This window comes from Haemaphysalis longicornis, unplaced genomic scaffold, assembly GCF_048455015.1.
Source record: "Haemaphysalis longicornis isolate Haplotype H1 unplaced genomic scaffold, Haemaphysalis longicornis Haplotype H1 scaffold_2, whole genome shotgun sequence".
NCBI classification, from domain to species: Eukaryota; Metazoa; Arthropoda; class Arachnida; order Ixodida; family Ixodidae; genus Haemaphysalis; species Haemaphysalis longicornis.
In genome coordinates this window covers 192,092,184-192,110,089 of record NW_027526295.1, presented here as the reverse complement: position 1 = coordinate 192,110,089, position 17,906 = coordinate 192,092,184, and the positions used below count along the sequence as shown (strand labels likewise).

At 47.7% G+C, this 17,906-nt stretch overlaps 1 protein-coding gene across 9 annotated transcripts in view; it reads left to right on the top strand.

Annotated features, from left to right (window-relative positions):
• Positions 1–15,173, top strand: part of Bol (boule homolog, RNA binding protein) — a 30,702-nt gene extending 15,529 nt beyond the window's left edge. For 3 of the 9 annotated variants that reach the window (XM_077698985.1, XM_077698989.1, XM_077698990.1), the window contains exons 7-13: positions 427–578; positions 2,278–2,397; positions 2,961–2,999; positions 3,652–3,756; positions 6,228–6,471; positions 10,297–10,554; positions 12,313–15,173. In XM_077698985.1, coding sequence (XP_077555111.1) covers positions 427–578; positions 2,278–2,397; positions 2,961–2,999; positions 3,652–3,756; positions 6,228–6,471; positions 10,297–10,554; positions 12,313–12,452 — 1,058 coding nt within the window. In that variant the 3' untranslated portion in view covers positions 12,453–15,173. The remainder of the gene's footprint in view (positions 1–426; positions 579–2,277; positions 2,398–2,960; positions 3,000–3,651; positions 3,757–6,227; positions 6,472–10,296; positions 10,555–12,312) is intronic. The other 6 variants (XM_077698986.1, XM_077698988.1, XM_077698987.1 and 3 more) reach the window with 6 other exon arrangements.
• Positions 15,174–17,906: the final 2,733 nt, after the last annotated feature.

Here is a 17,906-nt window from a genome sequence, read left to right as displayed (position 1 = left end):
CGTCATACGAAACGTCACAGAAGTCGGCAAGGAGGAGGCAGAGAGGAGGACAGCATTTTCGAATTCATTTTTCTACTGAATAAAGTTGCGTAAACGCAGCGAGGGTGGGCGAAACATAGCCTGGATGCTCCAGACAACAATTTGCACTAGTAATCGTGCAGTGTTCACAAATCAAATGAAATTGAGGGTTGGACGGAAACTTGTCTGGTCAGGAAAACACATGACAATAAAAACTGGCACCGACCAAGAATGTTTAAAATCCAAAGAAAGACGTTTCGGCTCCCGTACGGGTGCTTTGTTCACGGATGTTCACAAATCACTTCGGTGTCCCTATAACTGGTGAGATAACCGGTTCAGTGTCCCTCTAACCGGTGGCCCAACTGGTTAGCTTCCAGACTAACTGACACATTGTGGGATCCCAAATAGCACCCCACCACGCAGAGTCGGTGCAGCAGGCGACGCCGACTGGGACTGTGGTGTACCACCAGAACGGGGTGCCCTACATGTACCACAATGGCACCGCTTTCTTCCACCACCCGGACACATTCTACCAGTACGCCCCGCAGGCTGCTGCCCAGGTGAGTAGCGAGCTGCAAGAGCATTTAGCTCTGAAGCAGCAGCATGTTTGCATGTCCTGCTGATGCGCCCAAGTCTTGGCAGGTGCAGCTGGTCATGCGACCACAATGCTGTTGCCTATGCTGGGAAACCTGCCACCGCTGTTTTGCGTTGCCTGCTAAAAGCATTAGCGAGGCCACTAATGGTAAATGAAAAGTTAACCCTTCTTGTACCGTAAAAAAGTAAAAAGAAGTACCGAATTTACCGAAAAAAGGTTTTTGCTCAATTTGTAGAGCTTTCTTCTGAATGAAGTGGCACCATTATTTCAATAATGTTCCTTTATTTCGCTAACTCTGCAAAAAAAGATTGCTCTAAGGTGGCTTCACACGGCACCATTGTTTCGATGAAATGACGTTCCTTTATTTCTTTAATTGTGTAAAAAATGATTGCTCGAAAGTCGCTTCACCACATGGCCATAGTGTCTGGCAATAAAGCGCCACCAGGACTCCAAAATGACCGATGACGAGTGTAGTCATCCTGACGGATGACGACTGTATTCGTCATCGGTCATTTCGGTACAAAATCTCATCACTACTATACTCATCAACAGGAGTGAAAAGGTTAAACGACGTTTTCTTGGGGCGAAGCACCTTAGGAACTTGGGCTGTCGTTAAGCTGTCAAATGATGGTCAAAAAAACAAGTGTATAATGAATAAAACCGGTTCAAAATAAACTAACATGATAAACAACGTGCTGAACATAACTAACGTGGTAGACTGACATATTTGCAGGTAGGGTAACTCGACTGTGGTAGCGCGCAAACGCTCGTTTTAGCGTGGATTAATGTAGCTAGTCTTCGGTGGGAGTGGTACAACCTGTGTGGACGTGCTCAGCTAGTCTACGATAGGCAAAGGGTTGAAGGAGCATGTTACAGCCAGAGCTTCGTTAATGTTCCTATTTAATTTGTCCCTGCTCCTGCCGAGTGTCTGGGCCTTGTACACTACGTTTCACTTCATTTTCTCATTTATTGGGCAACCAGGTTCTCTCTCTCTCTCTCTCTCTCTCTCTCTCTCTCTCTCTCTCTCTCTCTCTCTCTCTCTCTCTCTCTCTCTCTCTCTCTCTCTCTCTCTCTCTCTCTCTCTCTCTCTCTCTCTCTCTCTCTCTCTCTCTCTCTCTCTTTTTGTACAGGCATTTTGCACAAAATTGAATTGAGCTTATCATTTGAAACCAGGTGCTTTTAATCATACAGACCTAGAGAACCTGTTTGACCAATTTTTAACCAATGGGCCTTGGTTTCGCACTTGGCACCCAGTTCACTTGAGAGTAAAGGTTGTATTTTGACTGTGCCACGTTTTAAAATGTTCACTCAAGCTCAACCTCAGCAAGCAAAAATTTGGTTAAAAAAAGTATTGAAAACATCTTAACTGTAACCATTTGTGGACTAAGTACACAGGGATGTCTTTTTGTAAACTAGAAATATTTGTGGATTTTTGTCGTCTTTAATTGCTCAAAACAAGCTCTGAAGGATTCGACGCACCTTTTCAAAGAACTTGCAAAGGTATCACTTGAGCTGTGTGCTGCTGTGTTATTGAAAAAATTGGGGAGTTGTAAACTCATCGTTTGACTGCCGTAAAGCCTACATTTGGCTGCCCAGTTTTTGAAATGCTTTTTGGGGTTCTGCCCTTGTAAAGGTGCCAGCGTATTGTTTGACGTGCTGTGCAGAACTTGCAGGCTTCGAGTGCTGCCGTGGCAACCACCAGCTCTCCAGCAGCTACGACAACTGGCTACCCCATTCTGTACCAGCCATATTACCCACAGCAAGCCTTCCAGTACCCTAATGCGGTATGGAGACATTTAGTATTGCTCTGTTGCCTGTATTCGCCCAGTTCTCGCTAGGTCGTTTATCTTGAAGAGCGGAGTGGAACAAACATCTCTGAACCAGTTTGCGTTTTGAAGTTTTTGGAATGCAAAAAATTGTAATCTCCAGTTTCTAATAATAAGTGAAAGTTGCGAAATAGATTGTGAATTCACATCGTCACACGCACACATAAGTTACTCCGTAGCTTTCGACTGATTTGTGCCACGTGTAACTCAAGTGCATGAAACTGCAGTTTATTGCGAATTCATTCAGAGTTGTGAGCATGTGGAGTGCTTCTTCTTGCTCATAATACGTACAGTCTGCAGCGAAGGAAAAGCAAACAGGAGCGTAGAGACCATAGTGTGGATTCGTTCATTGCTGGGTGTGCGAGGGAAACAAGATGGTGTTCTAGTGTGTTGGCAGCTGCAAGACTGTTGTCCCCTGTGCTTTCATCGGTAGCCTTTGAGGATGTGGCTGCATGCGGTGTCCTTGCTGGGGGCTAGCCACTAAAAACGCTGCTCTTCTTTTTTGTATGCTTACATTACAGTGGAGTGCACCCAACGGGCAGTGGAGGTGGGCCCCACCTGTGAGTAGTTGCATCGTCTTTGTACCGCTCAGTTGTGGCTCTTGTCGGCAAAACATCACTTTGAAATACACTGCGTGCGAGGGCTTGCAGCATTTTTGTGAGGTCAGATTTTTTTCAGGCAGGCTACAAAGCCGTATCGCAAGTTCTTCTCCATTGGCCTTGAATATATTCTGCCATGCTACGTATGTTTCAACAAGTTGCTCGGAACACTGCGAATGCAGGTTGACTGCCTTTATTGTGGGAAAGAAAAAGCCCTCCTGGTCATCAAATTTACAGGGTATTTGAGCCAGCCGCGAGACCTGCAAAGTAGTGACATATTTTACAGTACGGGAACAATTTAAAAGTCGCGCACTTCGCTAAACATTTGTCTAGTCAGTGAGAAGTACAAGAAATAAAAAATGCACAGCAGTTAGGTACTGCATACGTTATATGCTCCATTCGTAGCAACAGTTCACACATGGTCGTGGCACTGACTCTCGGCAGTCTGATGATGAAAGCATCGCTTGTTCACCACTTTGGGGAGTCGTTTGATGGATTCAAATGGGACTTGGTTTTTGGAGAGCTGCACTTTCTTTGCTTTAGTGTGGACGAAGTTGATGCGGGGTTTTTGTGGCCCCCGTAGTAAGCTTACCCAGCCGTTGCCGGCTTGTAGGGTGGCAGTGGTGGGACGCCCCCTTCGCCCTGTGCGCTGGCTCCGTCGACCTCGCCTGTGGAGCCCGAGGGTGTGGTGCACTCAACGCCGCCACAGCCTTACCTGGTGCGGGACCGAACCTTCTGAGCAGAGACGGTGTCTGCGCTCTTCCTCCCTCCCTCCCTCCCTCCGTTCTTCCTCTCTTTCTCTGTCTCTCTCTTTTCCTGGCCCCTTTTCATCCTCTCTGTCCACCCCACTGATTTCTCTCTCCCTCTGCACCGGTGCCACTTCTGCTGCCCTTGGTGCTTCATTTCCTAGCACTGCTCTGTTGCCCTCTTTTGATCACTCTACGGGACCACTGGACGCACTTCGCAGGTCTGAACTCCTTCTGCTCTTCTCTCTCTCTCTCTTCCTTCCTGCCAGTGGGCTACTTTATTGTCATTAACCTTCCAAGGTCCCGAGTGGAGGGAGGCACGAGCGTGTGACCAGTAAAATAAAAAAAAAGAGCGTGTGACCAGTAAAATCTTCCGTACAGTTCCAGTGCTCTGGAATGTGGCGGCATAAGTGGTGGCCTAAACTAGTCGTACGGGGAGTGAGGTCAGAGGCTCGTTTGGGCTGAAAGGCTGCAGGTGCAAGTAGCAAAATGCAGAAAACTTCGAGCCAAAGCAGAGATGACACCGCCTGTGTAGATCCTAGGGCATTGGGAGAAGGATTGGGTATTAAGGTGACCTTGCTGGTCACACGAGGCCAAAAGGAGTTAGTCTGTCTTTCCAGCTGAGGGAAGCGTGTCTGGCAGTCTGCCCGGTACAATAGTTGTACTACTACCCTTGGAATACAAGTTAAGTTCTACTCTGTAGGGAGGAAGTCACCCCTCCCCCCCTTTCTTTTGACCAAAATAGTGGAGAAAGCAGTTATCGCCGACACCGTCCCTTGTGAAGCAAGGAGAGAGTGGAGAGTTGTGATCTTTATAGCTTTCTGGGCCAGACTATCGGTTGCCATCATGATTTCAGAAGCTAGAGGTTGGGTATTGTGTAGGGGTGTGAGGATGTTTGAAATTTCGAATACGAATCAAATATGCTTTTTATTCTAGGCGTATTTGATGCGGGAAATGCATATTTGAAATTCCAGAATATTGTGCCACGTCCAAATATTTTGGCAATGTCGAGCAAGTAATCTGTTATATGTGTGGCATGCATTCTGCTGAGCATATGTGTAATTTATTTTAAGGCTCTTTATTCCTTTCTTTTTTTTTTTTTTTTTCTCCTCTCTCGGAAGGTACGCACCATAATCGCATGTGCGTTTGAACGGAGTACCAGCTGTAACAAAGCTAGGTTGCTCATCACTATCAGAGTTACGGCGCAACCATGATTGCCTGTTTGTGTGAGCAATGCGTTGAAGAATACGCAGCCTGCAGCAGCCTTAAAAAATGGCAAAAATTGCCACCAATGTTATCTTTTTACGACGAATGAATGTACTGCATGCAAGGTATTGTGCATTGCAGCAGTGCCAAGGTGTGTGCACCCACCCATGTACGCTCGCACCAACAAAGATGCGCCACAAAAGATCTTCCACGTTGGTGCTGGCATGTCATCTGCAACGTGCAATGGTCGTGTGCAGCCAGGGTGGAGACTCCCTAGGTCCTTGCGACGTAAAAGATAAAGACGGCCTGCAGATAGGAGAGCCCCTGCTTCTCCCAGACGAATTATAAAGAACAGCTAGTACCGGGCAGTGTACCCCTTTCTACAGGTAAAAGGATTGCTGCCCCATGGCGGCCTCTCACCGATTGTTTCTATTTTTCCGAGTTTTGGAGACTTCAATTTTGAAGGACAGCCCTAATGCATGGTTTGCCGTAGACCATATTTACATGGCTGCATTGCGCGGAAGTGCATCGCAGCGAGCTAGCGCAGTGGAGAGATTGCAGGTTCAAGCCTGCGGACCCTGTGACTCTATTGCGTCTTCCAAGCGCCGTGTGCTCTTCATAAAGACTCGATAGAATCTGGGTTCGCTGCACTCCTGTCGCAGCCATGTAAAGGCGGCCGTACCGTGTCACAACTTGCACCTGTAAACGGCTTGTCCTGTGAAAGCTGTTGCACTTCTCTTTTTCTTTCTTTTGGCGTAAATGTTACGGTGCTTACGGAGTGCGTACTTTCTGAACATGTGTCGAGCAGTTGATTTTTTATTCTCCATTATAATTTGCAATGGGTGTGTAGCTACAAGCCTAATTAGTAACTTGCTGCAATGTCCTAAACTGCTGTTTCAGCAACCTATTTTAAGAGGGTACTAAAACTGCTGTTGCCTCTTGTTCTGTATCTTTTTAATACTGCACATATATTCGATATTCAAAGACAGTTTTGTGCTCTATTCGTATTCACGAATTCGTGAGAAAATTGCAATATTTGCACGCACCAAGTATTGTGCCAACGGACTGTCAGTCTGGAGAGAAACATACCGCGGTTGTTCACCCAGTAAGCCTAAGCAGTAGTCCCCATTTTCTTCAACACGCAGCGTGTAAGAGGGGGGACAGGGGCTACAGCTCAGTCGAGGATGAATGCGTTTCTTCAGAGAGCACGGCGTTCCCACACTGACACGCCCTGCAGGCTGCCAGCCACCCTGCTGCCAGCCAGCCCGCCTACTTCTACCCTGCCGTAATGAACCCCGGCCTGAACCAGGTGCCCAGTGTGGAGGGCCAGGAGTACCACGACCCGGCCATCGTGGAGACCGGCTCTGAGGTAGGTGCCGCCAGCCTGGCTGTGCTGGCCCGCAAGCAAGACGACGGTGGCGGGACTTCTCCGACGCCTTCCTCCTTCCTGGCCTCCACATCGACGTCGTTGAGCAGTTTCTGTGAGTCAAGCCCTTCAGGGCCCCTCCCGCACGGTTCGTCGTCGTTGTCGTCGTCATCGTTGTCGTCGTCTCCACTGTATTGAGTGTAATTGTTCAGTATGCCGTGTCAGTCCTCAGTTTCTACCATCCTGTGTGGACCGCGGTGCCGGTTTTGCAACCGTCCTCTTATTTGTCTGTTGTCCTCTTTGTTTCAGTAAAGCTTCTGCAGTGGGTCCAAATTCCTTAAAATCTGGACATTCCTGCCTGTTAGCATGGGCTTGAAGTAGTTTGGCTTGGCTGTCATGTTTTGGGCCTTGTTCATCAGTGAAACGTAACGTGTGTGACCGTTACAGACCTTATGTCATTGTTCTCTTGATTGTGACAAGTGCCCTCTGGCCTGCCTCCCCTGGTTTGTAAGTTTCAGGCTCTCTTGTTTTGTGGTGTGGACTAATCAGTAACACTGCCTACCTCCCCTGGTTTGTTAGTTTCAGGGTCTGTTCTCGTTTTGTGGTGTGGACTAATCAGTAACACACAGACAGCTGGTCTGTCAAAGCTGCATGTGTTTTCTGGGAAAGCTCTGGCTTCGTGGGATGTTCTACCATATCTGGTGCAGCACTGTTTTGTGTTTGGGTCACTCTCACTGATATTGTCGCATGAATGCAATCGCTCTGACTCCAGTGGTTATTTTTGTGTCGAGCGTGTAGTTTTCCCATCCACCTAGTTGTCTTCGTGAGTGTCCATAAGTCTATCCTTCAAGGGCCATTTTTGGTACTGTGGCTGTATTGCAACCGTCTGAGTTTGACTGGAGCGAGCTCATTTCTGTCGTCTGCCGTGTACAGACGTGATGCTTCCTTTTTAACACGAAAGTGTTTTATGCTCGGGTAAACCAAGATCTCGCCAGCGTCATATGTCACGGAAATGACATCGCCAGAAAAAGTTCCAATGAAGCGGTGGCGCCTGGATTCGAGCTACGACCTCTGTCGCCGCAACGGGAGGTACGCAGCGCTCTTTCGAATGCACTATGGATTCAAGCGCAAGTAGGCCTACGAACGCGCCTTGTATCTTTCCCACTACTTTCTTTATTCAGATGTTGCTGCCGCCTAGGAGAGGCAAAACGAAGTAATTCATCATGACACTAATGAGCACGAACAGTTGGCGCCTCGATGCCAGCGTCTTCATGTATGCGGGACGCGGGTGAATTGAGGCACCCTCCGCCACCTACTGCTTTCGGTTTCGGTCCGGTTCCGTTCGCACGGTTTTCCAGGGGCCGTGGTTTCAGTCGGATTTACGGAGTGCTCCGGTGCGTGTAATCCAGTGTCTAATGTTGATGTGCCTAACAGTGCCATACCAGCGAAATATAAATAGCGATGTGCAAGTTCATATCGATGCACATTAAACATTCAAATGCTCCTGTGAAGGCACATTTCACTTTCGTGCTTTACCGATTCCTATGCAAGAAGGATCAACCACATTTTTTCTTCGAATGCAGAATTATTCCTTTGCTTCCCTCTTCAACTGCAAAGGTGTAGAGAATTTTGAGGTCCCACTAGCACCATCAATGGGCCAGTGTGTTGGTGTACATGTGTGTGTGTGTTTATGCACGTGCTTGTTGAAGTGCTGTGTGTGCTTGTATGCTTAACAGTGTAGTCAGTTTGAAAAGTTTTGAATTGTTATAAATATGCTTAGTTGTAATTTAGTCATCTAGTCTTAGTTATTCTAGCAGTCAAAATTTAGCATCTATCGCTTTGGTCTAGACGAATTGCTGCAGCAAGGCTTGCCTTTGTGTCCTCTGTGTTTTTGGTTGAGGTGACGATGATGTAGGCAGCATCGTTAAAGTTACCCAAGAAGCTGCACGATAGCCTGTTGGCGTCTTTACCAAGTAAACCGGTCCAGCAGCCGTTTCCCAGCTTGGGTTGTATGAATCCATGAGGCGTACAGAAAAATGACTATGAAAGAGGTCAATGTGTTGAGGATATGTGGACAGAGCAGCTGTGTTGAGGTTTTAAGCCCCCAATTTTCCAGGGCTGTCTCTGCCGTTGCCGCATGGTGCGTAAGCTACCCTTGGTGCACGTCCTCAGAATGGTAACACCTGATTCTGGGGGCTGCACCATGCTATATTCGGCGCGAGATGAGAAGTTTGGTTGAAAAAACCCAGATACAAGTGTACAATAAGAAACCTTTGAGGGTCAAATTTTTTTTTCACCAAATGTGACCCGCCAGGGTCGATTTTTTTTTATTGCTGAATTATATTTTTTGGGCGAATTTATTTCGAGAAAAAATTGTAATTTTTTTACGGTGACCATCAAGTGACAGAAAATCGTTTGTGTTGTTACGTACACATGGTTCATTCATGAGTAACACAAGAAAAATTCAAGAAAAGTTTCGTGAGCACAAGAAGGGGGAGAGGCGCAAGAAGTGGTAAGCCCGAGGACGAAACCGAAACTAGCCGCTGTGCGCCCGCACGTGACCAGATGTGCAAGTGATAGCTGGCGCACTGCTGTAGTAAAGCATAAAAAAAGAGGCATCGGTGCAAGAAGGAAATTTCGCACATTTCCGCAGTGTGGCAGCATATGCCAACTGAGAGAAATGATTGAAAAAGGCGCGCTTTTTAAACATACAAGTGATGGCGTACATGTACGTCATTGACCATTTTGGAGGTGTTTGCAGGGGACGTACGTGTACGTCATTGACCCTAGAAGAGTTAAAGAGGACTTGCAGCACTACTACCCAGAATAAAGCAGCATTCAGTATCATTTTATGAAGTAAAATGGAGACTTGGTGTACATTCATCGTTGAAAATTAAGCGCGAACAGAAACACAGGCAAGGTAGGAAGCCAGTGTCGCCTTCCTTCCTCGTCTGTGTTTCAATTTGCGCTTATGGTTTTATGTATTAGTTGGTATGTACGACCATATTGTGATTATGACCACGCATCTCACTTGAGGCTTTCAAACTTTTAGCAGGCCACCAAACAGATCGGGTACTCTGGCAACCAGCTGCGGAAGTCGTCCATTGATTTGTTGTGGGGTTTTAATGCGCCAAAACTACGCAGGTTATGCGGCACGCCATAGTGGAGGGCTCCGGATTAATTTTGACCACCTGGGGACCTTTAACGTGCGCCGAAATCTCGAACACACGGGCGTCTCTGCTTTTCGCCTCCATCAGAAAAGCGCAGAACTCGTCCATCTCCACAGTTGGGCCGCTGTAGTGTCCCGAAGACAAAGCTTCCTTTTAGAGTGTAGCGTGCAGGCATGTCAGGCGCATGTTGTGTGTACCTGCTAGAAATTACTCAACAAAACTCATTCTTGCGTAGTACTAGTTCAGATTGCAGGAATTCAGAGCTTGGTTCACTAAAAGGACTGCTTTCTCACAATTACCATTTTATCATTAACTTCAAACAAGTAACTGAAATATTAAAGAAAACATGTGAGGCAGTGGCGACTCGAGCCACTTTACGGCAATTTTCTAACGAATCCGCGGAATCTTGTTTGTACAATTGGTGAATGTGCGTGTAAAACACCGCCAAGAAACATGACTGGGCAATTGTAGTGGGGTCTCTAGTTCCGTTTGATCATATCACTTGAATACGATCATGCAGTTATAAAAATGTTATCACTCCTGCCCATATTGTCACAAAATTTGAAAATGTTTCAATACTACCTGCTTTCTTTTTCTTTTTTTTCCCAGTTTAAAAAGTATCTTTTGTGGCTGGAATGGACCTGAGTGAGCTACCAAAGAAAGCTAGTTGGTTCGAATTGAACAGCGTTGTAGTGTGTCTTGTGTCCCCTTTGATTGAAACGGGCTGGTTGTAATCCCCTCCCTCCTCTCTTGCCCCGTGTGTGCGGCAGGGACCAAGGGAGCTTGCTCCCCGGGGGCCAGCTCCTGCTCTAGCCCTCCCGCCGCTTCTGCCGGCGCCCGGACCGAGGCCCTTTCCCCCCACTCCAGTGCCCTTCCGGGCTCGCCACCACCACCCGCACTCTTCCACCCCCCGGGGGGCTCACCACCGCCGGCGCAGCTCGCCCGCCGCCCACGGGAGCTCGGGCCTCGTCAACGGCGCTATACCGCGCCCCCCGACGCCCTCCTCTCCCTTGAGGACTGTGCCCAGGGTGGGTATTACTCCGCACTGCCCCTGCTGCGCATCATAGCGGGGGGCATGACGTTCGTTGCAGGTTCTAGCATGCTTGCTGCCTGGGATAGCCAGTGGCTCTTTCTCTTTCAGCTCAGCAAGTACGCATGTTGCTTTGTGTTCGGCCTTAGGTGCCCCTAGATCCTGGTTGTAAGTCTGGGGATCTTTGTTGATTCTGTGTGGCTTGTTGTTCTCCTTGCGCCTCGTAAAAAGTCTAGCTGGTCACCCGTTGTGAGATGCCCATCGTGGCGGCACTTGCCTCGCTGGTTATCGTGGTGTTCTGTGCCCGTCTTGATGCCATCCTGGACTTCTTTATGGTGGCTCTTGGGCTTCTTTATGGTGGCTCAGCTGCTTGGATGCTCTGAGCAGGTCCGGGGCATCGACACCAAGAATGTTGAGCAGAGGCATAGCAGAAAGTGAACACTGAAGAAGGAAGATGCATTATTTTTGTGCCGGGCGGCTTATGTGCTTGACATTGGGCTGCCCGCGGGGCGAGCTTCAAGGCACTAAGAGCAAGCTTCGATGCATTAAATGTGGGGCCATCCTATCTATTGTGAAGAGCTACTTACTGGCTGATGCTTAAACATTTTGTTTTGATGCTCTGATTTCCCTTTAGTGGTGGCAGCATTATACAGGAATAAATGTTGCAGTGCGCAGGGTGTACCCTGGAGTACATTTTCTTGCCCTCTGCTTCTCATTGGAGAGAGCATCCTCTCGAGTAATTTTTTTTCACAAGGGATAAAGAACAGGAGTAGAGAGGGTGAAATTTTCTGTTTGTTCGGAGCAGCACCTCTTCTACCCGCCGCGGTGGCTCAGTGGCTAAGGCGTTGCGCTGCTGAGCACGAGGTCGCGGGTTCGATTCCCGGCCGCGGCGGCCGCTTTTCTGATGGAGGCGAAAAGCAAAAACGCCCGTGTGTACGAGATTTCGGCGCACGTAAAGGATCCCCAGGTGGTCGAAATTAATCCGGAGCCCTCCACTACGGCGCGCCTCATCGCCTGCGTTGCGTCGGCGCGTCAAACCCTACAATCAATCATCAGCACCTCTTCTGCTGCTCTTGTAAGCACCCCATAAGGAGGGATACCGCTGGCGGGGGAGCATTGATGCTTTTGTGTGCCCACGCGCAACCAAGGCCGCAAGGCTGCACCAAAACTCCTGTCTCCCATACATGCCGCGGTCGGCTGTTCACGGCTCGCATGTTCGTATCACCTGCACCGGAGTGATAAATGTGTATAGATCATCCGAATTTTTTTTACATCATATGCAATGTATTTTTGTAGGGGAATTTTGAAAATTCGCATCGCAACGAAATTCACATCAACTGAAATCGTATCACCGAGATTCCACTGTATCATGAAATGTTATTTTTGTGCATGCAGATGCCTGTCCGCACACACCTTATGAGAAGCTGGTGGGAGGTTTTTCTTCCTTCTCACTGCTCTTGTGCCCTGCTGTACTGTTCAGCATTCACTTGGCCTCTCCTCAAACATCGCTCGTAGCTTTAGAACCTCGAACTGTAAAACATAATGCAGGGTGCTTACAATTCAGAAAAAGCCTCCTCCTCCTCTTTTGGGGGGTTCCTTCTACTGTGGTGAGTAAAGTAATGGTGATTGCAGTTGGATGCCGTGACGTACACTAGTGCGGAATCATTTTTTCTTCAAGAAGGGCACACATCATTGTCTATGGTGAGAAGACAAACGGTAAGAGACCCACCCGTGTGGTGCGTTTTGGCGTGCGCAGGTGGTGAACGGGATCTCCCTGCTGGCCACGCCGAACTCTGCGAGCCTGCCAAACGTGGCGGCCACCCCGGGGCCAGTTGGCGTGACTGTCTCTTCGGCACGCCACCCACGCCTGCCGCCGTTCGCTCTCAGTGCCCCTGACGTGGCCGTTTCCTCCGTGGCCTCCCCCCCTCCTGGCACCCCCGACTGGCAGCGGCAGCAGTGCCGCCACTCAGCGCCGTGAACACTCTGCGCCCCCAGATTTCAGCACTCTTCCCTCTCTCTCTGCTTCCCACTACTCTGGGTGTTTTCTGCTTTCTCTCTCCAGAGCCATGCTTCTTGTGTCTGGAAACAGCAACTGAGTGCCAGATTGCGGCCTGTTGTGGATTCCAACTGGCAGTCTTTCTTGTTATCCTCACTGGCCACTTCCTTTTACCTGTCTCCTATCTGTCAGCATAGGCGTTTCTTCCTTTCTCTGGTTGGCTCTATTTCTTCTGGCAAGGCCCTCTTGTGGCATTACTCTTGTTACGACATCGAGATGCTCAATCTGTCCTCTTCGCTCATCTCTATCCTTCCCCCTCCCCACCCCCCCTTTTTTTTTCTTTCTCACGTCCACAAGTGTCACGGCCTTGCAAACTTTCAGGTGCACAACCCGTCAAGTGTCATGCAACTTGCACGGGGGCCAGTACCTTAACAAGGTGTAGTAGCTACTACCCTGGCAAGCTCTGCTTTGTATCAATATGACAGTAGCTCATACACGTAGCGAGAGCAACTTTTCAGAGTTTTTGCTGGGTAACTCCCCCCAAGTTAGCACCTTGCAACTGCACCATTGAGAACAATTGGTGTCGAGTTTTTTCAGGATACAATTCTTCAGTCCTTATGCTAGCTAGGGCTCTAATTTCTCTGTTCCCGTCATCTTCACTTCGCGCAGTTCTACAGTGCTGGAGGACTGCCGAACAGCGCAGCTGTTGATGTAGCAAGCGGCACACCACCTCTCCATACCAACTTTAATTTATTTCACGCACAGCTTCGCGGCACTTGTGGCGTGTACAAAATGTATCAGTATTAACCATCGGTGATGCCGGAGCTGGTGCGCTCACTGTCCTTCCCAGTACGTTCCTTCCCTGCGCAACAAAAGCGGTCACTTTTTTTTATGCCTTTTTTCTATTGCCCGTTTCAACATCGTGTGCAAGCGGTCTGGTGTTTCCAAATGCTCAGCAACTGACTTTAACCCGCAATTGTCCTCCTCCCAGAAATTTTCTGAACATTTTTGTCGTTTCATGTTGTGCAGCCACATTCTGGATTTTTGGGAGCATTGTCCAGCTTGTGTAGTGCCGCTGAGTACCTGTCAGCTCATCATCAGTTCCCACGTGTTTGCAGAGATACTTAAAAAGGTGGTAGCCTGAGTTGCCTTCGGTAGTGCCAACGTGAAATGTTAGTTTAGCACGACCCAGCTGTAAACATGCTAAGTGCGAGACGACGCGTCGGCTCACTCATGTCTACCCCAAAGAACTGAGATTTACAGAATTCAGCAGACCAAACTAATGGTTCGCCCAGAGTACCTGAAGGAGGAAGAATCTGCACCGACCAGGCTCGGGGTGGTGATGTGGCATTCGGTAATGCCAAGCTTGTAGCAGCTTTTTCTTATGATTGCTTTGGCAGCGGGCATTACGAGGACACCAAGTTATGTATGTGGTGGAAGTTTTGCCCGCAGAACCTATATTTATCCCCCCCTTCCCCATTTTTCTCTCATGTATCCAAAGTTGTATTTGGGGTGCAATGTGCCGTCTGTGATGATCAGTGTTCCTGTTAATGGCTCAGAGTGCAGCCCCGTCTGTGATTGGAGCGAGCAGTGTGACCCATTCTCTGCTCTCGTTTAAAATAGTTACTGTGGCGTCCACTACTTATCCCCCTACGCTGCGTGACAATCAAACGTTCGGGGAGGCAGTCTTGTGATACCGTTTTTTGCGCTACATTTTACTCTAGTAGTGCAGTTCAGAAGATCAAAAGAAAATATTAACTATTTAAGTAACAGCTAGTCCTGTTCCGTGTGCCATAGAATTGATATTGGAGGAATGCAGATTCTTCCAAGTTGCAATAGCGGAGGTGTAACTGTTAGAGTGCAACACCTTTTCCAGAGGGAGAGCGTGGTCAACCATCTTCCTGTACACAGGTGCCAAGAGTACTGTTGCTCACGCAAAAGCCTGTACCTGCGCTTGAATATTGTTGTTCGGAAAGCTGCAATATTACTACGTACAAAAGAGAAAAGAACCAAAGAAAAGAGGGGGCACATGGGCTTCCAATATTTAAAATACTCTCCCTACCTGGTGCGTCTCGTCTCGATAGTACCTACCCACAAGTGCCCCAAATGTGCAGTATGCCGTCTGTTCATGTGGGTGCTCTTGTGGGCTTTGCGAAGCGTGCAAGAGTTTCTTGGCGGTGATCTCAGGTTCATGAGCAGTGCAGATGCTGCATTCCCTTGAAAATTTTTAACCACCCCCGTGTGTGCCTTGTCTAGGAACAGGCAGTTTGCGAGATTTTGTATGACCTCACGCTCCGGTCTCGGGTCATTTTTGCCTCGAGACTGGCGGAGCGGGTGACACACATAGTAAAAGAAAACTGTTCCAATTTTGAGCAATATGTGTTTTTTTTTGGTAGAAACAACTTTGTATAGCATTTTTATAGATAGCAAATTTTATACAAGGGCTTTTTGATGCAGCAAACCTTTTTTTTTTTTTAACTGATCGGTATATTGTGAAATTACCCTGGCCTTGTATATCAGTTATATAATCAGCGCTGTTTTGGTGCCACCTATGTGGCAGTGAACCATGTGGGCGTGCATTTCCTGTGCTATAGTAACAATAAAAGTGAAACCGAATGCGATGTCTGCATTCTTGTCTTGCTCATTTTGCAAAATTGCACCGCACTGCAATACACAGTTCTGAAAAACTCCCAGGTGTCCTCGGGTATCGTGCAGGAGATGCAAGGGCGGAAGCCTTGACATGTATGCACTGCCAGGCCTGATTGGGGTGGCTAAGGTCAAAACGGGGATGTGCATGTACCCTAACAGGAAGACTCCGGGGAAAGCTTGTTCTAGCAGTTCTTCAAGAGAAAGATGCCGCGGGCGTTCTGTCAGCCGGGGGCGGGTGTCTGGGGCACAATGTGATTAATAAATCTTGTGCATGGCTCTTGCAGTCACGTGGTATTTTCAGTATGTTTCAGGGCCCCAGTTTCAGTTCAACTTTCGGCCCAACGTTTTCAAAAGCGTTCAAGGGCACCTTCGCATGAGACATAGGCTTTCCCCTTAATGACTTGCAACTGATAATTTGAAGCTAAATGCACAATCTTGAGAGTTCATTCTGTGTGCGTCAAGTGGTTATGTAACTCGGTTGCAATAATTAGGTTCTGTAACTTCTCCGTAAACCTGCCTGGTCTCAGTGCTATGTCATGCGGTATGGACATCGTTAAACAGCCGCTTATGCCCAGTGAACACTTCCTGCCTTCGCGAGTGGGGCGGGGTTCTTTCACAATTTGTCATAAACTACGCTGATGAACTCAAAGTAGTTTAAACGACACTGAAGGAAGTTGCTCTAGATTGATATTTAAAGGGACACGAGTGAATTTGTCATCCTCCTATTTTTGCTTGTACTGCTTAGACTGGCTCAAATAAACACCCTTTTCATAATTTATCGGGGCAATACGACAGTATTTATTTTATATATCCTGGAAGAATAAAAACTACCGAGAGAAATTCATCCCTAGAGAAAGAGTTCCTTTTTTTGAAGAGGAACAGACATCTCTGCCAGCATGCCTACGCCAACATCGCTACTCTCCAGGAATTAGGCAGGAGGGAAAAAAGTGGGGAGAAAATACAAAGAATTTTTTTCAGTTGAGCGGTTTTAAAAAGGTCATGGTATTTTAAATCGTGGCAGGGACACCAGCGAGCGTTCTGTTAACTTTACCTTAAAGGTACCCATAGTGTAAAAGCAAGTAGGCTTATATCAATGTATTAGTGTTGTGAATGCAAATATACGCACGCAGCAGTAGCAGTTGCTTATTAGCACAAAAAATGCCACGAGAAAAAAACAGGTGACAGCGCCTCGCACACTTTCCTGCACTACAATTTGTGACATCACAAATTGTGAGTGGGTGTTGAAACAGGATCGGGGGAGTTTGCCTGGGTGTTTTTCTAAAACAAACACTGAGGTAGCAAGGATATGCAAATGTAAAATAAATCTATGCGGGAACTTTTTATGGTCTCGCGGTTTTAAAAAGACTCAAACCTCGGCTAGTAAGCATTATAAAGTGCGATGCTTCAGTCCAGCTTTGTTTCAGTTTCTATTTCATTGAAAGGTTACATCTTGCGTACCAACGTTGTCAAAAGATGCCTTCATGTGGGTGAGTACGAGAGCCTACCGTACCTACTGGCCACTAGCGCATACTGCTATGTATGAAACAGCCAATGGCAAAAGCAGTTGATGTTATTAGCACAATTAATACTTGAAATTGGACGAAAGGGGAAACGCGTGTCAATTGGGTTAGGGTGGGCCCGTAGCGCCAGCTCGTTGCAGCAGCCACAGGCACCTCACAGGCACCTCGGAGAGCATGAACCGTCCCTGAAAGGGGCTATATCGTCGCATCTTGCGGAACATTGCAGCAAATGCCGGCATCGTGGTGGTTGCAGGCCGCTTTTCTGCGATACAAAGATTGTGTTCAGGCATGTGCAGCAGTTGATGAGGCAAGTAGCTGAAGCGTTCCAGATAACCCAGAGAGGGGATGATTGTGTTAGGCATCTTTACACGAGAAAGAGATTGCGCTTCTTGGTAGTCATTGAGTTGTACACCCTGTGCAGTTGATGATGTAGGTGTTTGGTTTTGTTTTGTGGGTTTTTTATTGTTGTTTGTGGTTTTTGTGTTCCCATCTGATTATAGGAGACGCATGCGTGGTCTGACAACTGGGAGGGTGTGTTCTTCGTCTTTTCTGATTAAACTTTAGTTGTGAGTACGCGCTCGTCCTGTGTTCCCTTTCTTCTTCTCGCGTTTTTTCAGTGTTGCGCTTCCTGAAGGTTTCATAATGCCACAGGCATAGGGTGGCCATATTCCTGGAGGTAGAAAACGGGGCACTTCAGTGGAAAGGGTGTTGGAGGGGCGTCCAAGAAACGAAAGGTTTAGATTCGGGAAAAACATTTTAATGCGAGAACTGCTCTTGTTTAAAATGTTACATTTTGCACTACGCCCCATTTCAGGCCGAGGGAACAATTTCACCAACGGTTCAATTGCATGCATTTATTTCGAAGGTGCCGCTTCAGGTCCTTTGTTGGTGTACTTAGCTGACTGAACTTCTTTAGGCAAGATTTTATCCCGCAACACTAGGTTGCAAAATTCTCTTTGCAAGTACGGAAAGTTCCACCGCACAAGAAACGCAGCACGCAATGCCTACAGAAGGTTGATGTCCACGCTGAGTTCACAATGGAAAAAAAAAAACATGCGCTCCACTACAGCCGTGGTTCCAGGAAAATACAGGGCCAGTTTTGCGACGCATGAAATCGCAGCGCAGCGTACATCCTGTTGTCATTTTTTTAAAGACTTGCATCCCTCATAGACTGAAATACTTGGA